This window comes from Mirounga leonina, unplaced genomic scaffold (genome assembly GCF_011800145.1).
Source record: "Mirounga leonina isolate KUSES-001 unplaced genomic scaffold, KU_Mleo_1.0 Mir_94, whole genome shotgun sequence".
NCBI classification, from domain to species: Eukaryota; Metazoa; Chordata; class Mammalia; order Carnivora; family Phocidae; genus Mirounga; species Mirounga leonina.
The window spans coordinates 57,034,973-57,057,489 of record NW_023270855.1 but is presented as its reverse complement, the minus strand read 5'-3'; the positions used below and the strand labels follow the sequence as shown (position 1 = coordinate 57,057,489).

The 22,517-nt window shown below is 60.3% G+C and overlaps 1 protein-coding gene across 5 annotated transcripts; it reads left to right on the top strand.

Annotated features, from left to right (window-relative positions):
* The first annotated feature begins 713 nt into the window (after nt 1–713).
* Nucleotides 714–21,214, top strand: THOP1 (thimet oligopeptidase 1). 5 transcript variants are annotated; one of them, XM_034997440.1, is made up of 13 exons: nt 714–860; nt 3,443–3,655; nt 6,189–6,337; nt 7,381–7,488; nt 10,481–10,583; nt 13,423–13,622; nt 13,927–14,062; nt 14,513–14,879; nt 15,205–15,406; nt 17,733–17,919; nt 18,118–18,246; nt 19,009–19,145; nt 19,566–21,214. In XM_034997440.1, exons 1-13 carry the CDS (start codon nt 845–847, stop codon nt 19,722–19,724), a joined length of 2,106 nt encoding a protein of 701 aa, XP_034853331.1. In that variant the 5' UTR covers nt 714–844; the 3' UTR covers nt 19,725–21,214. The 5 variants fall into 5 exon arrangements, with proteins under 5 accessions (XP_034853331.1, XP_034853332.1, XP_034853333.1 ...); XM_034997441.1 differs by having other exon boundaries at nt 19,569–21,213; XM_034997442.1 differs by lacking the exon at nt 13,423–13,622 and adding an exon at nt 13,011–13,171 and having other exon boundaries at nt 19,566–21,212.
* Nucleotides 21,215–22,517: the final 1,303 nt, after the last annotated feature.

Sequence of the window (22,517 nt, the reverse complement as noted above, 5' to 3'; positions counted from 1 at the left end):
TTAATTTCTTTTGCAGAAATAAGGGGAGTGGGTCTTTTGGCCATTCTGGCTCTAGTAAATTTTCCTGGGCCCCTTACTTCAAGATTTTGTTTGTTTTAATGGACTTGCGATAGTTACAGGGTAGGATACTGCACCGTTTAAAAACAAACACCTGTTGTTTGAAGTCCCGGATTCATTTATTGAAGCTTTCTCGATTTTTTAAAAAACTGCCTTTCATTTAATTGATTCGCCGGATTCTGCTGATATACGTGTCCTGCCTATATTCGTTCGATGCCAGAAGTTGGGTAGGATGCTGGTTGGGAAAATCTACAAAAAGCGCCTGAGATCTGGACGGTAAGGGGTTACTAAAGAGACGCCCTCAGGCGCGGGAGAAAACCTGCAAAACTAGCCCAATACAGTGATAAAAGTAGAAAGGGGGCAAGCACAAATTAATACGGGAGCTAGAAGCCCAGGCGGAGAAATCCAGGCAGAAAGAACCGCGAGTACGCAGGATTCTGGGCGCCAGCGGTGTGTGGTTTCCATGGAAACGTCCCTCCCGGGCCTCCCCGAAGGTTCCGCCCCCTCGCCGCCAGAGCCAATGACGGACAGGGAGGGTTCTGGCGCGTGCGTAGAGGGCGTCAGCCTCCCAAAGCACCGCCTCGCGGTGTGGGCGGAGCTGGGGCGCGCGTGCGCCCTGGCCCTCGGCGCACGCGCCCTCCCAGCATTCAGCGGGCGCGCGGGCGGCGGGCGCCTCGGTCCCGGCTGCTGCGGACCGTGAGCGGACGGAGGCGGCCGGCCGCGGCAGCTGAGGCACCGCGACGCGGACCAGGTGGAGGGAGGGGCCGCCGGCGCACACCCGCCCGCCATGAAGCCCCCCGCAGGTACCGGCTGCCCCTCGGAGCGGCCCCGCTGCCCGCACCCGGGCGTCCCCTCCATCCTCGCGCCTCCCGGGGTCGCGACTCGGGCCTAGGAGCGGAGCCCAGTGACCCTCGAGGGGCTGGAGCCTGGGGGGGATGGGTCGGCGCACCCGGGACCCCGCCCCCTCGGCGGCCGAATGAATGAACCAGCTTCTCCAGCGCTTCGCTCATTCAGCCAACTCCGTGCGTGCGGCTTCCGCTGAGCACCGGTCGGGCCCTGGGGGCGGCCTCCGGGGGGGCGGGGGGGACCGTGAGTTCTCGGCGGAGTCCCGCAGCCCGAGACAGCCAGCAGAGAAGCGAGCCAGGGCTTTAGGGAGCGGTCGGTGGTGGGGCTGACGGCGCTCCTCTCGAGAGGCGGTCCCCGGGGGGCTTCTCGGAGGAGGTGGCCTATCAGCCCGGACCCGGCGCGGGAGGAGCCGCTGTGCTGCCCTGAGCTGCGGGAGCACCTCCCCGGGTGGCGGGAGCTGCGAGGGCGAAGGCGAGGAGGCAGGTGCACGCGGAGCGCGTTTGGGTAGCAACAAGTCATTTCGGGGAGAACGCAGCTGGGGGTCCCTTTTATTCTAAGGGCGGAGGGGCGTCCTGAAAGGGTTTCCGTTATGGGAGCGATGGGGTGTGCGTCCTGTATTTAGAAAACTGCCCAGGCTGCTGTGTGGTGCCTCCTGAGTTTCTCTTGCTGGTCTCTCCCCCCCCCCCCCCCCCCAGGTTCTTTCTCCAGCCGACTGTGATGATAATTGCATTACTGATAATCATAATTAGGGTTATGCAGGCCTCAGGAGGGCAGGAGTGTTACCGGGACAGAGCATGTCGGTGGCAAGCTGAACTACACAGGGTGAATGCGTCCGCTCCAGTTTTCAGGTCCTAGCTCCTGCGGGAGATTTTGCTGACCGTTCTCAGCGCACACGCATCTCCTACCTTGTCCGAGCTTCCGGAGCCCTTGTTTGCCACCCGACGTAACACAGACCCGCATCTTTTTCCTGCGGTTCTGAAGTCCGCGATGCTCTGCAAGCTGAACGATTTTCCCTAAGCTCGTGGCAGTCCGTTGGCCAGAATGTCCGGCCTGCCCTGGCTCAAGAGCCTTTCTTTTTCCCACTTGGTGTATGTCAGTGGTCCTCAGCTGGGGTGATTGCGGCACGCCAGGGGACACTGGGCAGTGTCTGGGGGTGCTCCTGGCATTGAGTGGCTGCGGCCCCAGGGGTGCTGTTCATACCCTGCAGTGCCCAGGGTGGACCCCCACCCCAGAGAGCGACCCAGCCACAGATGTTGATAATGTCGTTAAAAAAAGCACCCTGCCCTAGAGACGCCAAACACGGGTCCCAGCCGGCAGTACCCTGCAAAGATCCCGTCCCTCTTCAGTATTCACAAAAAGGCGGGTAGTCCAGGACTACTGTGGCCCTGGTCAACTCCCTGCCATGCCAGAGGGGAAAATGGGGCACAAGTGGGTGTTTCCTGGAGCAGCTTCTACTTATTCTGCATTCCATACTCTACTGGGGGATCACACAAGCCTGTGTTCATTAATTGAAGTAATTTGGGGCAGGTGTGGCCATTTGAGACACAGGTGCTGCAGGGATGCCATTGGGATGTCTGAGGAAGGAGCATGGAACGGAGGATTGCTAGGATTGGGGCTCAGGGCAGAGGGGACAGCCTGTGGGAAGGCCTGGGAGATACCTTGAAGAAAGCAGGTGTGGCTAGGCACAGGCCAGCTGGCCAGACCTGCTAAGCAAGACCCAACAGAGTGTGGATGGTGTAGACCAGGGGTCAGCAAACCAGTCTGTAAAGGGCTTGCTAGTTTAGGCTTGGTGAGTCACTTAGTCTCGTGCAACATCATTTTGACCCTGTGGGCTGTACAAAAACAGGTTGTCATTTGCTAATCCCTGGTATAAACTCCAGTAAGGGTTGAAGCGGGGTGGAGCCCTGGAAAGGGGGCAGGAAGATCTGACAATCAGATATTTACAAAGGTGGGGGGTGCACATGATACACTGGTTCACAGGGTTGGAGCCGAGGTCAGACTGCACAGGTTTGAATCCCACCTCCGCCACTTGCTGGCGTGAGACTTGAATTCTCTAAATCTCCGGACCTCCATCTGTACAATGGGGGCCACATAGAACCCAGAGTTCAGAACTGCGAATCAGTGAGGGAATGAAAGTAAAACATCTTTACCCTGAACACTGCACAGCAGTTTAAGCGACAGATGTTTTTACAGACCACGGGCTCTTATCCAAAAAGTCTTGGGTCTAGGGACATTTTAGCAATAAGGAATTTTCCCTATTTTAGGAAAGCAATACAGTGTAAATGTCACATTACATCAAGGGACGTCAGGGGTAGCGCCCTTTAATCGAGTAAGTTAACTCAGATGGAGGTGTATACCAAATATCCACCCCAGCACTGCCGATGTTGGGGCTGGGTCATTGTGGGGTGCCCTTGGGCCTTGCCTACCTGCATGGGGAAACCATGCTCCTGTCTTTGCCCTCCAACCCCTACTTAGTCTAACCCTACTTCTGTCCTTGAAGCAGACACATTCAGTGTGGGGCTCTGTCTTCTCTGTCCAGCCTGTGCAGGAGATGCCCTGGACACAGCAGCCCCGTGCTCCGTGGTGAACTACCTAAGATGGGACCTGAGCGCCCAGCAAATAGGGGAGCTCACTGTGGAGCTCATTGAGCAAACTAAGCGTGTATATGACCAGGTGGGCTCCCAGAAGTTTGAAGACGTGTCCTATGAGAGTACCCTCAAGGCGCTGGCTGATGTGGAGGTGTCCTACACAGGTAAATCCGGGTCAGGATCCAGGCAGGGAGGCAGAAGTGCTCAGGCCTTGGAGCTCCTGGACCCTGGCCGTGGGTGAGGCCTCCTCCTCCCCAGAGGGATGGTGATGGATATAGGAGCTGCCTGGGGGTAAAGGCATCTGCTCGGCAAGAGGCAGCCCGGAGGGCCGCTGGCTCCACTGCGTGCCCTGCTGCACAGCCTGGCGGACTTAGTTCTCATGGGCTGTGTCATCTGAGGGTCCAGAGCAGGACAGCCTGTCTAACAGCACTCCTCTCTAGGAGCCAGCTCCCGTGCCAGCCTCGAAACCGCAGCCACTCCTTGCTCCTTCTCTCTGAGCAACTCAACTTGGCCCCCTTTGCTTTTCTTCTCCCCCCTGCACTTTGGTAGCTTGATGCCATTAGGTGTCCTCATCACCACCCAACTGGATCCTTCTCTCCTTGGGGTCCGTTTACTCCCTTTGTGAGGGACGAGGTGCTCAAATAGATGCAGAGCTGCTTCCCTGAGCCCACTCTGTAGAGGTTGATGGTGTGGGGACAAAAGACCAAGACGGGTCTTGCAGCAGAGAACTCTGAGCTGAGGAAACCCTTGCTCCTGGATCTCTAGCAAAAGTCCTTTTTCTGGGAACCTTTGAGAATCTCTGCTGGGGGGGTTCTCACGAAGCCTCCCTGTGCCGCGTTTGCTAGATGCCGTGGGTTTCTGTGCTGCCTTCAGGTGGGTGCGCCTCAGTCTTCCCCCCTCATCTCTTTCTAGAGAGGCTCTTGGCAATTGCGTGATGCTAATTCCTGCCTATTGGGCATAGCCCTGCCAGACACCAACTTCACTCCTACAGCCTTTTTTTCTGTCTCCCCACAGTAGCCCAAGGAATTTTATTTTATTTTTAAAGATTTTATGTATTTGAGAGGAAGAGAGGGCATATGTGTGCATGACGGAAGAGAGGCAGAGGGAGGAGCAGGGACCCTGATGTGGGACTCGATCTCAGGACCCCGAGATCATGACCTGAGCCGAAGACAGACGATTAACCAACTGAGCCCCCCCCCCCCCCCCCCCCCCCCCCCGGGGTTTTAAAGGAAAAAAAAATTAAACATCGGCTCCCCCCCCCCCCCCCCCCCCCGCCAGCCCCTCAGTGTCTTTCCACTGCCCTCCGGACAAAGGCTAGAGTCCTTGATGTTGCTTTTGGTGCGGTTCGCCCCTCTCTGACCTTCCTCAAAGGTGTGAGTGCCCGGCCATGTGGCTGCTCGCACTTGCTCACACTCTCCTGTCTCGGGGCTTCACACACCCCCTGCTTTGGTAGATTTGGGGCTTCTCTGTGATCACAGATTAACTCCCCTCGGCATCCCCTTCCCGGGCCCCCTCTGCTCTCACGGGCTGCTTGCATCGATCCCACACACTGCACGATTTTGTTGTCACACTTGGTGCAGTCACAGGCGCTTGTGAGCCTGTAAATCCCAGACGGACGGATGCTATTTCTGTCCTTTTCACTGTCCTCTCTTGGGCATCCGGCAGCAGGTCTGCCCTGGGACCACGGGAGCAACCAAGCTGTGATTTGAATACAGGTCTTTCCAATGCAGAGTGTATGCTTTTTAAAACTAAATGCTCCGTGGAGATCTGATTTACATATCATAGAATTTGCTCAAAGCATACATTTCAGTGGTTTTTATATTCAGAGTTATCCATCACCATGTTCTAATTCTAGAACATTCCATCACCCCAAAGGGAAATCCTGTCCCCATCAGCAGTCACTCCCCATCTCCAACCCACCCCCCCATGCCCTGGCCCCCACGAGCCCCCTTCCCGTCTGTGGATGAGCCTGTTCTGGACGTGTCACCCACGTGGACTCACACCCCGTGTGGCCTTCTGTGTCTGGTTCCCTCCCTGAGCGTCGTGGGCTCGGGGTCTGTCCCCGGGGCAGCGTGCGTGGGTGCCTCACTTCTGTTCACAGCCAACTGACATGCTGGTGTGTGGGGGACACGTTGAGTTTGTCCGCCCACCTGTCAGTGGACATTTGGGTCATGTCCACTTGGGTTATTCACGGTCCTGCTGCTGTGAACACGTGATTTTTGTGTGATTGCATGTAGGCACCTAGTGGTATGTTGCCCGGTCAGGCGGTGATTGTTAAAGCTTACATTCTCACAACCACCCATGCTTCCTCTGTTTAACAAAATGCGAGTGTGCTCTGTAAGTTAGAAAATTGTTTATGAATTTAAACGCTGCCATCAGCAGCCTTGGCTCTTTTTCTGGAATCGAGTTATTTTAGCCTCTCTAGATCTTGTCATACTTCTCTGTTACGGTCCTTCTTTCCTTGGAGTTTGGGAGTTGAGTCTGTTTCCACTGGACTGTGAGATCCCCGAGGACATGGGTGACCAACCATGCCCCTTTCTTCCTTCCGGCACCCAGCCCAGGGCCCAGTGTGGAGAGCGTTCACTGAACAGATCGGCAGATGTGGATGAGCTACGTGCCTGGCGGGGTGAGGTTGGTATGTGCCAGTTTCTACCTGGGGCCTATTTTCACACCTGTCCCGTTCTCCCCCCGTTTCAGTTCAGAGGAATATCCTTGACTTCCCGCAGCACGTTTCTCCATCTAAGGACATTCGGATGGCCAGCACAGAGGCGGACAAAAAGCTGTCGGAGTTTGATGTGGAGATGAGCATGAGGCAGGATGTGTACCAGAGGATTGTCTGGCTGCAGGTGAGGATGCAGCGAGGTACCAGGCATGTTGGAGGTAGACACCGGGGGTACAGACCGGCGTCCAGATAGGCACTGCTGGATCAGAATCTCTTTAGACTTGATCATTCTGTTTCTCAGACTTTGGAAGGTGGGGAGCTGAGGGGCCCTGGGGGTGGCCGGTGGGGACCGCTGAGTGGCAGGGCACGTGCACTTAGGGCCACTGAACCATGCGTTTAAGAACGGCTGAGGCGGTGAGTTTTGTGTTTTGTTTTACCGCAGTAAAGAAACATGAGAGAATGACAGAGATAAATGCAGAGGAACGCAAACAATAGAGCCTAAAATGCCTAGGACTTTGTAAGCCTTTCCTGCACCCACCACATGGTTTCGTTTTCCTGACCTCGAGGGGTGCTCCGTAGGGCTGGTGCCCTGCCTCCCGGGTCTTGGCCGCTGGTGTGGGAGTGAGCCGTGGAGGTGGACAGTGGCGCTCCTCTGTCTGTTACCTTAGCGCTTGCATCCCCTCGGTCAGAAGAGCCCACCAGCGTGCTCTGGTGCAGGCCTGGGCGGGCGGCCTGTGGAAGCACCAGCGGCATTTTCTGTATTTAGTTGTAGCTTCGAGACCTTTGTGTAGGTGTGTGTGCAGTCGTGAGAAAGAATTCAGAGAGCACCTGTCTATCCTTTGCCCCATTTCCCCCAGCGTAACGCTTTGCGAAACCAGTCACTACCACCACCAGGATGATGACCTGAGGCCACCCACCATTCTCCTTCCCATTTAACCGTTCACCTGTGGGAGGTGCTCCAGGCCGGCTTTAGTTTGGGCTGTTCCCAGGAAGTGCACGCTCGCGGACAGGTTTTGTGTGAACGTAAATCTTCATGTGTCTGGGGCGGACGCCCAGGAGTGCCCTTGCCGAGTCGGACGGTGGTCGTAACTGCTCTGCCCGGCGGCCACACCGTCTCACATTCCCTGTAGTGAGGTTTGCGCGTGTGCCTCGGTCTCCTGCCGCCTCACCAGCACCCGACGGCGCCTCCGCTTTCCCTCATACAGAACTGTGGTTGTCTTGCTCTAGGAGAAAGTTCAGAAGGACTCACTGAGGCCAGAGGCCCTGCGGTACCTGGAGCGACTGATCAAGCTGGGCAGGAGGAACGGGCTGCACCTGCCCGAGGACACTCAGCAAGTGAGTACCAGCTGTCGGGGCTGGGGTGGGCCCCCCTGCTTCGCGCAGCGTCAGAGGGCCCAGCCTATGGCTGGGTGCCCACCTCTCTGCTGCCTCCGTTCTGGGGAGGGAGGTCTGTCTGGAGTAGGTCTGCCTTTGCACCCACCTGCTCTGGATTCTCCAGGGTTATGGTGTGCGCTCCCTCAGCCACAGAGAGGGCGCGGTGCAGGGGGCACACCTCATCGGTCCCCTCCGTGACTTCAGTGCGGTGGCGTTAAGGAAGAGCTCACTGTGGCTGGGGGCCTCTGTTCTCCATACCCGCTACAACGGCATGGCTTCCCTCTGACACCGCACGTGTGGGGGTTCCCACATCACTCACCACTCTGTGACACCAGCAGGTGTCCTACAGTCAGACTCGAACACACTTACCTGGAGGCGGTGTGATCCAGGTGGTTCTCTCTCCTTCTGACTGACCAGTCTGGGTCAGAGGTTCCCACCACCTTTTCCTCACGCTCAAGTCATTTGCTAGAGCCGCTCACAGAACTCAGGAAAAGCTTGCTTACTACTACTGACTTACTGTAAAGGGTATAACCTGGAACGGCAAGGTCTGGGGGAGAGGCACGGAGCTCTGCCCCCCGCCCCGTGTGCACCACGCCGGAAGCTCTCTGAACCCCGTCCTTTCGGAGTTCTATGGGGGCCTCATTGTGTAGGCATGACTGATTAAACTACTGGTGATTGATTGAACCTGCAGCCTCCGGCCCCTCTCCCCTCCCAGGGTAGCAGGGGGTGCCACCAGCCCCCATCCTCAGGGGCTTTCCAAAAGTCATCTCGTTAATATGCATTCGACTGTGGTTGAAAGGGGCTGGTGATAAGCAACACGATGGGCCCCACTCCTCTGTCACTCGGGCTGTTGCAGTTTCTTGTTACCACAGAAGAAATTCCAAGGGTTTTAGGAGCTGTGTGCCGGGAATGGGGACGAAGACCAAATACACATTGCTTATCGTAAGTCCCAGCCTCACAGATGGCATCTCCTGCGTTCTGGCCTGGATCAGCGGGCGAGCAGGGCCGTGCCTGCCCCCTGTCCTGTGGTTAATCACTGAGGATCTTTGTTCCCCCCATTCCCTCCCCGTTTTCTCTGCCAGGCAGCCACGTAAAGGAGATGGCTGGGCTGTGGGCTCTGGACTGGCTCGTTGGCACATAACAGGTGCCCTTAAGGGTGAGCTGTTTACCATCCCCAGGAACTGGCCACCCCTTCCGGTCAACGAGACCCCCAGATGGGAAAGCACCAAGACAGGAAAGACACAGTTAATGCCGACACTAGGTCTGTGCCCAGAGCTCAGCAACTGTCCCTCTTGTCACTTAGAACGGACGCCAGCACCTCTAGCTTGTGGTTGAAGAAACCAGGACTCCAAGGGCTGAGGCATGTTTGTTAACACCAGTGCTGGTGAGGGGCGCCCGGCGGGCTCAGTCGGTAGAGCGTGCGACTCTTGCTCTTGGGGTCGTGAGTTCAGCCCCACGTTGGGTGTGGAGGTCGCTTAAAAATAAAAATCTTTTTTTTTTAATACACATTTCTTTTTTTAATTAATATGTTTTTTTTGGGAGAGAGAGTTGGCGTGCGCATGAGCCAGGGAGGCGCAGAGAGAATCTCCAGCAGACTCCCCGCTGAGCATGGAGCCCTGCATGGGGCTTGATCCCAGGACCCTGAGATCATGACCTGAGCTGAAACCAAGAGTCAGACACTCAACCAATTGAGCCACCCAGGTGCCCCCGTAAAAATAAGAAACTTAAAAACAAGAAAACCAGTGCCAGTGGGACTGGAGTCCCAATTCCATCGCGGGACTGTGGGACCCAGAGCCCAGTGTGGCGCCTCCGCTCCAGCAGGTGCAGGTGCTACGCTCGGCCGGAGCGACGGCAGCAGAGCTGCCGTTTTCATTTTTTTGTTTGTTTTTTTCTAAGATTTTATTTACTTATTCATGAGAGAGAGAGAGGCAGAGGGAGAAGCAGACTTCCCGCAGAGCGGGGAGCCCGATGCGGGACTTGATCCCAGGATTAAAGTATGGGATCATGACCTGAGCCGAAGGCAGACGCTTAACCATCTGAGCCACCCAGGCGCCCTTCATTTTTTATAAAGTAGGCTCCACACCCAACGTGGGGCTTGAACCCACGACCCCGAGATCGAGTCACGTGCTCCCCTGACTGAGCTGTCCAGGCGCCCCACAGTTCTTACAGTTCCGTCACGTTGTTGAAAGGCCGGCGTGTGTGCACGGGGGGCCGCACAGACGGTGACTTGGGGGCCACCTTGCTGGAAGGGACACGGAGCACCATGTGGAGCCGGGGCGGGGGGCTGGGTGGGGGCCCCGGAGCGTTGTCTCGTTCTGCGAGGGCACGTGCTGTTGCCCTGCTGCATCTCAGAACCGTAAGTGGCTCGGCTTCGGTGAGATGAGCAAGTGAGGGCTGGGGCCGGCGAGGCCCAGTGCGCCTGTGTGGGCTGGTTCTGAGCCAGGGTCTCGCCCAAGGAGCCCCGCGTTGCCCGCGAAGCTGTCGGGCACACTTGCCCTGCCCCGCCCCCCTGTCCTGCTAGCGCAGAGCCTCTGTCGTCAGGCCCAGGGCTGGGCTCGGCTCCAGGCCCCCCAGAGGTGGCGGTGGGCCCACGTTGTGGCCCCACGTCACCCCCTCCTGCGCCGCGCCTCGCCCCCCTCAGAAGTTTCCACGTTGAGGCTTAGCCCTGCTGCTCTGTCAAAATGTCCGAAAGCCTAGGCTGCGGACTCTGAAGGTAGTAGGGTCCAGGATGCTCTTGGCTGGGGACGCTAGCCGAGGTCCCCAGGGTCTCCAAGGCCGCTCAGTATGGAAGCCCGTGTCTGTGTTCTGTTGGCGTTGTGCACAGCGGTGTTAGAACCTGATGTCTGTGTCTTTTCCGTCCCTCTTCTCGCCTCCCTTGTCTCTTCTGCCCGTAGGGAGGGAGCCCCCAGCCCTGGTGGAAGCACTCCACTCACAGCTGTGCTCCTCCCTGCAGAAAATCAAGAGCATTAAGAAGAAGCTGAGTCTTCTGTGCATCGACTTCAACAAGAACCTGAACGAGGACACGACCTTCCTGCCGCTCACGCGAGAGGAGCTGGGTACTGGCGGGGGATGCGGGTGGGGGCGGGGGGCTGATTCGCGGCGTCAGGACCCTTGCAGGCCGTGGCCACCACCCGCAGGCTTCCGAGGTGCGGGGACGTGTGTCCCACCGCCCTGGGCGAGGGGCTTTCTTCCCTTGGAGCAGTCAGCACTTTCTAGATCCTTCCTCGAGCAGTGCCCAAAGCGCTGGGTCAGGCGGCTGAGTTAGCCAGGATTTGCCCTTTGAGGCCCACGCCCCCACCTGCTGCCTTTCTCGTTTGAATCTTGTAAGAGGATCAGATAGACTCAATCCCCGCTGGTTCTTTTTCCCACACCTGGCTGTAGGTGGGAATTACGAAAGGTTGGGGCCGAGGTGTCTTTTTTAATTTGTAGTCTTTGCTTCTCTTGCCCCAGCTGTTTCATTTCAAAAAACTTGACACTGTGGGAAAGTTGTAAGGACCGTACCGTGGGAAGCCCTGTGCCCTCGGCGTCCCCAAGCTGACAGTGCACCTTCTGTCCTTTCCGTGGACACTGCCACACATATGTTCCCGCTGTGGGAGAGTCGTGTGTAGGCCTGTGAGCCTTCCCCAGGAGTGCACCTCGCACTCGGAACGGCCGCATCGTGGAGAACACAACCTGTGTCCCCCTGTGCCGCCGGCCCGGGGACACTCCTTGTATTCCTCTCCGCCGTCGCGTCCGCTCACGGAGCACCGTCACATGGAGTTTTCCTGGCTCTTTAGGCTCCTTTTCCGATGAGCCGCCCCTCAGCTGTTCACACAAGTGTTGTCATCTCTCCTGACGTGGACGCTTTTGAAAAGCCCAGGTCCTGGTTTTGCTGCTGCCTGGGGGCTGGCCGTGCCGGGCCTCGTGGCCAGAGCTCCCCCCCAACCACTGCCAGAGGTCCCCCCCCCCGCCCCGCACCTGGAGGCCCCCAAGGGCAGCTGGCTTGCAAAGGGGCCCACAGCGGCGGGCCTTCCCAAGCAGGGGCTTGCAGGTCGGTCAGCGCTGCCCTCTGCTGCCCTTTGTTCTGGTTTGGTCCCTTCCGTGCCTGGGCCTCAGGCGGCACGTCCCCCCACGTGGCTCCCCGTGTAAGGACACGCGCCCGCTGTGTTTCCTGGCCAGAGGAGGATCCGGGTCTCGAATTCGGCCGACAAATTTGCTCGCCCACACCCTCGCATGGGCCGGCTTTTCGGCCCATTTGTCTAGCTCGAGGGGCCTCCCGTGGAGCAGAGCCGGCCTCAGAGGGCAGAGGCGGTGACCGTGGCCGGGCCGGCCTGGGCGGCCGGCCTGTGGGTCCTGCTGAGCAAGGGTGTGGCGCGTGTTGATTTCCTGCTTGCCAAAGGGAGAGTTGGTGTCCCTTTACAGGGTCTCGGACAGCATGTCTCTCACTCTGTCCCCTTCCCCCTGAGTCTCCGCTGCTCGGGGAAGGCGCTCCTCTGCCGAGTGTCTCCCTGGTCGGCAGCAACTCCGGGGGGGGCCTGGGCTGCAGCCCCTCCCGTGTGCTGCTGGGTGAAGCTCCCGCGAATGGTCTTCTGACCCCGTCGTTGCTGTGCGTTTGTGTGCTGGTCTCTCGAGTCAGCACCTCCCCCCAGTAGTGGATTTATCTGCAGTGGCGGTGTGGACAGAGGCCCCATTACTCCCGGGGTTGTGATCTCTGCTGTCCCTGTTTTGATGCTCAGATTGTCCCAGTTCTACCTCAAGAGCCTCTGCAGCTTGAAGTGTCCCTGTTACTCTGTGAGCACTTTCTTTGAGACTTGGGTTCCAGGCTCCTTTTGTCCCCACCCTGGCCTGGGCGGCTGTTTAGAAACTGCGATGTGGGTGCCGCGCGTGCCCATTGCTGCTGTGGGCCTGTTGTTCCCAGGCCCTGTCCCAGAGTTAGGAAACGGGCATCTGCACACGTGCACACGCTTGTGCACACAGCGAGCACTGCCCACCCTGCCGCCCAGCGTCCCTTCTCACCTGTCCAGAGGGCCCCGGGCGAGCTGGCCTTGGAAGGAGCTGTGGGCCAGGTCGGAGCTGGGGCTGTGGTGGCCCCTGGAGGTTTTCAGTCTGAGGTGATGCACCCGGATCTCTGTCTTAGGAGGACAGTTCGGCGCAGGGAGCCGGGTGGGGGCCTTTGCAGAAGTTCGGCCCGTCAGGAGGGCGAGGGTGGCATCTGTCCACCCCTCGTGTCGCTGTTGGGGGAGGGACGAGGGAAGAGACTGCAGTTCCCGGAAGCCCCCTGTGTCGGGGTTGAGCCGAGGGGAGCTTTTCCTCCCTGGGAGCCCTGGTGGGAAGGGCAGCAGCTCTCCGTCTTCCCAGAGGGGCTCAGGGCAGGGTGGGGAGGCCGGGCCCGGCGCCCTGTTCCCCGTAGGCTCCCAGTCCTAGCCTCTCGCGTGCTTCCAGCCCCAGCTGCACGGGCCTGGCAGCTTCTTGGGCCTGTGGCAGGCGTGGCTTTGTTCCCGCAGGAGGCCTCCCGGAGGACTTTTTGAATTCGCTGGAGAAGGCTGGGGATGACAAGTTGAAAGTCACCCTCAAGTACCCACATTATTTTCCCCTCCTGAAGAAATGCCACGTGCCTGAGACCAGGAGGAAGGTGGAGGAGGCCTTTAACTGTCGCTGCAAGCAGGTGGGAGGGCAATGCCTGGAAGCCGCGGGGCCTGTCCTGTCTGCCCGGTGCCTCCTGGGCCGGGCTCGGGGGTCGGCAAGCCCCGGGCGAGCTCAGCCTGCCCCTCCCAGACTTCCGTGCCGGGGCTGGCTCTGGCTCTGGGCCCGGGGCCACAGCTCAGGGTCTGACCTCTTCCCCAAGCCAGTCCCGTGTCTGTGACCATCCGCTGCTCCCGCGCCTTAGCTTCGGTCATCCCCTCTCTCTCTCTCCAGTGGCGTTGCTGGGGCTTGAGCTGGGGTCTGCAGACGCGCCCTCCCCTTTTCTGTGTCTTGTGTGGTGGCCTGGGCCCTCTAACTGCGGCCTGGGGCGTGTCTTCAGCGCACAGACATCCATTCCCACACAGACGCTTGTGTTTGTGTCCACGCCGCGGTGTGGCCTCGCTTCTCCTGTTCAGTGTCTCCAGCAGACGGGGGTGAGCTCCCCGTGCACAGTGCCCCCTGCGGCTCACCTGGCCCCACATTGCTCTCCACTCACGGCCTTCGAACCCTTCACGGTCACACCCTTTCTGGGTCCAGAAGGGACCTGAGGATTAATAGAGAGATGCATGTGTTATGGCAGGACCACAGGGCAGCCATGGAAACCTAGGCCATGGGAAGGGGGGTGGGGACGAGATGCAGCTGGCTGGGTCCTGGCATTCCAGAACTGTGCTGGCCACGGGACCCAAGTGGGAGGTGGTGGGCCTGGCGCCCACAGAGCTGGTCGTTGGTCGGTTCCAGGAGAATTGTGCGATCCTCAGAGAGCTGGTGACCCTCCGGGCCCAGAAGTCCAGCCTGCTGGGATTCAGCACGCATGCCGACTACGTCCTGGAGATGAACATGGCTAAGAGCAGCCAGGTGGTGGCCACTTTCCTAGGTAACCCTTTGCCTCCCTCAGCCTCCCGCCGTGGGTTCCAGGAGTGGGGTTCAGGTTATTCTTGCCTGCAATGTGGTGAGGCCTCCGAGAGCCACATTCTGTCCACCCTGCAGTGGGAATCCTAACACCTCCCTGACCCCTGTTCAGCCTCAAGGGGCTCGAACCTGATGGCCGAGCGTAGGGCTCTGGGGTGAGCCTGCGTCTGCCCCTGGCTGCTGCGTCCTGGTGTGAGCTCTGGGCAAGCGTCCCCACTCTGGCCATCCTTTCCTGCTCGTGGAAGGAGACCGAGGGGCCCCTGCCCGCACCCCCACCTGCTGCAGGGCGATGTCTGTCTGGCTTGTGCCGGCAGTCTGGCCTTGCAGGTGGGATGCTGGCGCCATCGTGCTGCGGACCGGGGCTGGCGGGGGAGCCGCCGCCGGGTAGCCTAGCCTTCCCCTCTGCCCTCTCCAGATGAGCTGGCCCAGAAGCTGAAGCCCCTGGGGGAGCAGGAGCGGGCCGTGATCCTGGAGCTGAAGAAGGCCGAGTGCGAGAAGCGGGGCCTGGACTTTGACGGGCGCATCAACGCCTGGGACATGCGCTACTACATGAACCAGGTGGAGGAGACCCGCTACAGCGTGGACCAGAACCTGCTCAAGGAGTACTTCCCCATGCAGGTGGTCACCAAGGGCTTGCTCAGCATCTACCAGGAGCTGCTGGGGCTGACCTTCGACCTGGAGGAGAGCGCCACCGTGTGGCACGAGGACGTGAAGCTGTACTCCGTGAGGGACTCGGCCTCAGGGAAGGTCATTGGGAAGTTCTACCTGGACCTCTACCCAAGGTGCGGGTGAGCCCGGAGACCCTTCCTTGCCCCTCAGCGTTCCCATCTGTGGAACAGGTTGTGGGGCTGCCGCGGTGCAGGGCCGGGTGAGGGGCCCGGAGTGCTCACTGCCCAGGGGGAGGGTGCCCAGGAGGTTCCGCCCGAGCCGTGGGACGGAGTGTGGGGCAGGCCCCCGGCTGCCGAGGAGCAGGTTTGAGCTGCTCTGTGCAGGTGCCTGGGCTGGCAGATGGGTCGGTTAGGGGCTCCGGCGGGCTCAGGAGCCCTGTCGGCCGGGCGGTGTGTGCCGCAGATCCCTGGCTGGGCCCGACCCTGCCTCCGTCCCCAGGGAAGGGAAGTACGGGCACGCGGCCTGCTTCGGCTTGCAGCCAGGCTGCCTGCGGCACGACGGGACCCGCCAGATCGCCATCGCGGCCATGGTGGCCAACTTCACCAAGCCTACCCCGGACGCCCCGTCCCTGCTGCAGCATGACGAGGTGGAGACCTACTTCCACGAGTTCGGGCACGTGATGCACCAGCTCTGCTCTCAGGTGGGTGCAGGGGCCTCGGGGACGGGGGCGGTGCTGGCGGTTGGTGCGTCTGGAGGCAGCCGCCTCCCTGGACGGCGCCCCGCTCCTTGGGTCACCACCGAGCCCTGCAGACGGCTGGCTCACTGGATAGAAATGTGTCTCAGCGGGGCTGGGGGTCTGCAGTCAGGGTCAGTGGTGCCCGCAGCCGCTGTCTCCTCATGCCCTCACACCGTTGTCCCTCTGTGTGTGTCTGTGTCCTCCTCTTCTACCATAAGGTTGCTGGTCATTGGGTTAGGGCCACCCTAACTCGTTTTAAGCTGAATGTTTCAGTGATCGTTAGTTTACCAAGTCACGTAGCCATCACTGCTACCCAAACTTTTTTTTTTTTTTTAAAGATTTTATTTATTTGAGAGAGAGAATGAGAGAGAAAGAGAGAGAGAGCACATGAGAGGGGGGAGGGTCAGAGAGAGAGGCAGACTCCCCGCCGAGCAGGGAGCCCAATGCGGGACTCGATCCCGGGACTCCAGGATCATGATCCGAGCCAAAGGCAGTCGCTTAACCAACTGAGCCACTCAGGCGCCCATACCCAAATGTTTTGAAACATTTCCGTCACCAGAAAGAGCCTTCGTCCCTTGTAGTTGTCCCCCCGCGGCCCCCATGAGCCCCCTTCCCGTCTGCGGATGAGCCCGTTCTGGACGTGTCACCCACGTGGACTCACACCCCGTGTGACCTTCCGTGTCTGGTTCCCTCCCTGAGTGTCGTGGGCTCGGGATCCGTCCCCAGGGCCGAGCATGTGGGCGCCTCGCCCCTGTTTTCTGCCGAGTAACATGCCTGCGCGTGGGATGCGCTGAGAAGCGTGTTTTGAGCAGAGGGTTTGACTTTGGTGTTCAGTGCACTGTCTTTTTTATTTCATGGTTTTCACTTTTTATGTCTTGTTGAAGCGATCATTTTCTCCTAATTTTCCTTTTCTAGAAGTCTGGGCTTTAACTCTCTGTGTCTGTCTATCGTCCGCTGTGCGATAAGTGTCGTCTTGGGGTGACGGCGCTCAGCGCTCCTCAGGGCAGGGCGGCGTCTGCAGCCCTGGGGCCTGTGTGCCCCGGCCGCCTTGCCCTGTCCACACTCCCCTCGCCTCTGCCTGCCTCTGCGCTGCGTGCCCACGGGGTATGTCCCGGATCTGGAACGTTCTTTTGCCAGTGACTCTCATGGCTCCCTCATTTCCTTCAGGTCTTTGCAGAGACACGTGCTCACTGTTGGCAGTTCTGTAAAGTTGCTGCGAGCCCACTTCGCAGATACCGAAGCAGGGCTCCCGCGGGAGCACAGGGTTGGGTCCCTCGGGTCGTGCGTGTTTCTGTTTACAGACACCTCTGGTAGGTGCCGCTGGTCCGTCACACTGAGCTCCCAGCCGACCGCGCTGTAGCTCACGCATCTGACCGCGGGCTGTCCCTGCACATCACGGCCTTCTTGCCCTCAGGAAAGCCGGAAACCACTTCAGCGTGGCAGTTGGGATCCATTTTATTTATTTTTAAAGATTTTATTTATTTATTTGAGAGACAGAGTGAGAGTGAGCACAAGCAGGGGGAGTGGGAGAGGGAGAAGCAGGCTTCCCGCTGAGCAGGGAGCCCGATGTGGGGCTCGATCCCAGGACCCTGGGATCATGACCCGAGCCGAAGGCAGACGCCAGGCGCCCCTGTTGGGATCCGTCTAAACAGCCCAATCGCTTACAAAAACATAAAAATGGGGGGGGGCTCTCAGCAGAGCATGAAAAGGACACTTGTTCACAGAGCTGAAGCCCAGAGGCAGAGCGTTAAAGGACCACGAAGCGCCACAGGTGTTGGTCTTGGGTTGGGAATTTTAGCAAGTAGGCAAAGTCCCAAATAAGGCCTGTGCGTAACAAGGCCCAACATTCGTCCTCTCCCGTTCTGCCCCCCTCCGGGCCTTGAAGGGACGTGCCCGGGTGGCCCCCAGAGCTGGGCTCTACACGGCTTCAGGAGAACGGCTGAGCTAACAGTGGAGAAAGCACAAGGTGCCTCCAGCACCACCATCCACATCCTGTGGCTTCCAGGCCCGCGCCTTTGGGGTCTAGGGCTTTTTTGAGAGCGTTGGCTTTGTGGATGAGGAAGGGAACCCAGGTGGCCAGCCGGGGATGGGCGTGCTCCCCGCCTCCGTGTGTCCTGGGCTGGGAAGGCTGTTAGCAGCGCCCGGGAGACTCTGCTGCCCCCCGTCCCCAGCCCTGGGGCTCGCGCAGCCTGTGCCTGTGAGGAGAGCAGAGCGTACCCCGTGCCCCGGCAAGGCCGGCGGCTGGCAGGGCAGGGTCCAGACCTCCCTGCAGCCCTGCCCGCCCCCACAGGCGGAGTTTGCCATGTTTAGCGGGACGCACGTGGAGCGGGACTTCGTGGAGGCACCTTCTCAGATGCTGGAGAACTGGGTGTGGGAGAAGGAGCCGCTGCTCAGGATGTCCCAGCACTACAAGACGGGCAGCGCCATCCCCCAGGAGCTGCTTGAGAAGCTCATCAAGTCTCGGCAGGCCAACACAGGTGCCCACCGGGGGCCGCCCTCCCTCCCGCCCAGGGCCCGCCCAGGCCCGCCCTCCCTCCCTCCTGCCCGGGGCCGCCCTCCTGCCTGGGGCCTCCGGGAGGCCTTGGCCCCGAGGTTGGGGGCGCGGGGGAGGCCAGGCGCGTGCCTTCTTGTGAGGGAGTACAGAGCCGGCTTCCCTGTCTCCATCCGCCCGTCAGGTCTCTTCAACCTGCGCCAGATCGTACTGGCCAAGGTGGATCAGGCCCTGCACACCCAGACGGCTGCAGACCCAGCGGAGGAGTACGCCCGCCTCTGCCAGGAGATCCTTGGGGTCCCAGCCACGCCAGGTAGCCGCTCGCAAGGTGGGCCCACCTGGGGGGGGGGGGGGCAGGGTCCCAGCCGTTCCCGGAGGCAGAAGGATCTAGTGACGTGTGGAGGGAGTCAGGCCAGTCTCTAGGTGGTGGCTGAGGCCCGGGAGGAAGCAGACGGCCTCTGGCGCCCTTGCCGCTTGGTGTTCCTGGGCCTGTGGGCTCCAGCATGTGGCTGGCAGCTGGTGGGTGTGAGCAGCTCCATCCCTTCTTGCCGTCCCTCCTTCCGCTCAGGCTGTATGCCGCTTCCCTCCCCGCCAGCCCCCGAACTCCTTCAGCGGTGCCCTCCCGCACCCTGCTCTGGAATAGGCCTGGGAGGTGCCGCAAAGAGCAGGGATGTCCTACCCTGGAGGCAGAGAGGAGATCAGGTTGTGATGCCTGTCCTTGGGCGTTCTCGAAAGTGCTTGGATGAACGCGTGTGAAAATCGGGATTTCAGCATAGGGGGTATGGCGTTGCTTTATTCTACAAGCACTTAAAAATCCCTTCAAAAGTTTAACCAGGGCGTGCTTTCCACCGTATGGGCGTGCCTTGATTTATCCTTTTGTGTGAACTCTTCAGCGTCAGCAGGTAGCAGGCCAAGTTGTCCAGCTACCACTTTCCTGTGGGGCCCGTTCCTCTCCTCCTGGGTGTGTGGGTCACCTCTGATGGGGCTGATTTGAGGCTCCCTTCTCCCGGCAGCGGGCACTGAGGGGGCTGGGGGCTGGGGGGCCGCAGTGAGAGCCGTGCCACGTCTGTCCCAGGGACCAACATGCCTGCGACCTTCGGCCACCTGGCAGGTGGCTATGATGCCCAGTACTACGGCTACCTGTGGAGCGAGGTGTACTCCATGGACATGTTCCACACGCGCTTCAAGCAGGAGGGCATCCTCAACAGCAAGGTGAGGGCAGGCCAGCCACTCAGTGGGAGGGGGGCCCGCCTGCGGAGGGAGCAAGTGACCTTTCGGCGCTGCTCCCTGCCGCCCGGGACCAGGGGAGGGGAGCGGGGACACCTGCTGGTCTTCGCTGGGTCCTCCTGGGGCTGGGGCTCAGCCAGCTCTCCAGACCTGTGTTCTGTCACCGCAGAAGCTCAGCCACCTGTGCCGTGGGCTCGGCTGGGGCTTCAGCCTCTGTGACGTGAAGGGCCTCGCGGTGTTGTGAATGGGTGGGGTTCTGCACGCACGTGCTCGTGCACATGCTTGTGAATAACACTCGTGTGCTTGCGCGTGCATGTTCTCTCTGATGCTGATGCAGGCACCCACGAGCCCACTTGTGGCCGGGAGGGGATGCTCGAGGACTGACCACCCCCACCCCATTCCCAGCAGGTTGGCATGGACTACAGAAGCTGCATCCTGAGGCCCGGGGGTTCCCAGGACGCCAGCGTCATGCTGAAGCTCTTCCTGGGCCGAGACCCCAAGCAGGACGCCTTCCTCCTGAGCAAAGGGCTGCAGGTGGACCGCAGCGAGCCAGCAGCCTGCTGACGCACCAGAGCCCTGCCGGCCCCGGGCCAGCCCACCCCAGCCCCACCCTAGCTCCTGCCGCCCTGTTGCCTTAGCCCCCAGTCGGGAAACGGGGTGGCCTGCAGCTCAGGGTGGGGGGTGGGGGCAGGGTGAGGAGAGGGGGTGTTCGTCCTCCCCGTTCATTCCTCCTGTCCAGTCTCCTTGGTGGTCGGCCTGGGCTGGTGGGGTCTTATCCTCCAGATGCCTGGGAAACTGTGTCCCGTCAGGCCCGCCGATTTGTTGCACTAATCCATCCCCTTCTTGGGAAGTTTTCTGAGTGAAAAGATGGTGGTTCTTTGAAATGCAGCCATTAAAAAAAAAAAAAAAATTGTAAAGAAGGAAGAGACTGTTGGCCTGGTCTCTGACTCTTGTGCTTCTACCGCAGACCAGCGGACTATCCGTTGTCACATGGGGGTGACGTGCCGGTGAGCCCGTCAGCCCCGGATGTGCTTGGCCATCAGCCCTCAGGCCAGGGACACGGGGCGGTCGAAGGCTGGCGCGTTCTGGATTGTGACGGGTTGGGGTCTCCGGGAGCTGGCTGAGCTGTCAGACTGCGTGCAGGGGTGGGGGTGCCGATGGGAATTGTGGAACCGGCGTGCCCCTACCGCTCACCAGGAGGGGTCTGTTTCCCGCCGACCTCCCCCCTCCTGTGCGGCCCAGGCCCACGTGGACCAGGCTCAGCTCTTCCAGGAAGCTGGGAGGCCACGCCCGCCCTGGGGCCCTGGAGCCCCCCCGCTGGGCACAGCTCCTGTCCCGGCCCCTTGGCCAGGCCTAGGGATTTGTGATTTGACGGTTTGATTAATGGGCGCAGCTGCTGGACGCCAGGCTGGGACCTTTCTGGACCGCGTGACCTTGAAGACTAAGGCACGTGTGGTCCTCTTGGCTCAGCTCCCTCTGGCTGGTAGCAACGCAGCCAAGTCTGGGCCATGGGGACGGGCGGCCTTCCTGGGTCCTCTGATAGTTCTTCAAAATGCCTTAGGTGATACTTTCTGGTTGTGGAAATTCGGAAGGGGTTCTTGAGCAGCACCACTTCCTTTGGTCTGGGCCGCCCCGTGTGTTCTGTCTTCCCTGGTCTTTGAGCTCTTTGGGAGCCCTGCCACCTGCCCGGGAATTGTCCCCACCAGTCCGTCGTCCCCCTCCCCTCGAAAGGGGACCGATCCATGATCCGTGGAATGAGGAACCGTGCAGCTCCCTGACCCTTCTCCCCGAGGCAGGCGGCCATGCCTGTCAGGCTGGCACCTCGGGAAGGTCTGCCTCCTTGCCCAGCCCATTCTCACCAGCTCTAGGCTAGTCGGCTGTGGCCGCTGCGCTGAGGCAGACCTGGCTTACTTCCTGCTCCCTCCTCTGTGCCTGAGAGGGCGGGGAACTGGGGCCCAGAGCTGCTATGCTCCTGGCGTTCGAGGGCGCTGCTAAGAAGGTGGAGGTTTGGGGCGCCTGGGTGGCTCAGTCAGTTAAGCGTCTGCCTTCGGCTCAGGTCGTGATTCCGGGGTCCTGGGATCGAGCCCCGCATCGGGCTCCCTGCTCAGGGGGGAGTCTGCTTCTCCCTCTCCCACTCCCCCTGCTTGTGTTCCCTCTCTCGCTGTGTCTCTCTCTGTCAAATAAATAAAATCTTAAAAAAAAAAAAAGGAGGAGGTTGAGACCGTCCCAGGCCGCTGTTGCTTACACTTAAACCAGCTGGGGCCCAAGAAGGGGCAAAGACAACCAACAGACCACACCTGGGCTTCCATCCGGGGCTCCCGTCCAGCAGTAGGCATGTTGGGGGCTGAGCTGTCCTTGCCTTTCCCCGTGCAGAGCCCCCAGACGGCCACGACCTGGTCCTTGTGCAAACCCAGGTGGGGTGCTGGCACCCCCAGTGGGGCAGTTGGGGGCCGGGGATGGGGACGGAGCCACAGGCCTGTGTCCCTGAGTGGGCCAGTGGGCTCGGGGGATGCTGCACCCCTCTCAGGTTTGGTTCAGGATGCCAGGGAGAGCTGTTGGATCCTTCCGGCCGGTGGCCTCGAGCAGCCGCTTTCCCCCTGAGGGAGCCGAGGGGCCGTCATGTGACTCCTCCCCTCGGGGCTGTTCAGCCGGGGCATCTCAGGACCGGGGCTGTGTCCACTCCTTCCCGGGCACCCTCATCCAGCAGTGCCAGCCGGAGCCAGCAGCCTGGCAGGACCCGGCTTGGTGCGGCCTCGGTGATGAGCACAGCTTTCTCGTTCTGGGAACCCCCATGTGGATCCTGGGTTCAAGTCTCAGGCTTGGCTTGTGGGGTGAGTGGGGCCCAGGGGGGACTTCCAGCCCAGGCTAGGCCAGGTGGGAGCCCACGTGACCCAGGAAACCGAGCTAATCTTGGCCGCAAAGGGGGCACAGGCTGGTGTGGTCTCATCCTCACCACCCCAGACCTTCCCTGGGCTTTCCAGCCCGCCCTGCCACGCAGGAGGTGGGGGCACCGCCGAGTCCCGGAGGGGCCCACAGTCCCAGGCTAGGGCGGGCACTGCGGCCCATCTCTCCAGCCAGAGCGTGGTTCACCGTGACACGTAGCCTCGCTGGGCTGGTGCTGTCAGGCCCGTGACTCGTGTTGAAACTGGGAGTAGAAGTTCGGTGTCCCCTGTCCCCCCACCCTGACTCGGGACTGGGAGAATATAGGCTGTGGGGTACACGGAGCCGTGCTCGGTGACCCGGGGGGACCAGAGCCATGAGGGAGGCTGCCCCGAGCTGTGCACTGACGAACCCTGAGTTCCCTTTCCTGCTTCAGCCACTCTGAGCAGCCCTTGTCACCTGCAGCGCCCTGTCCCC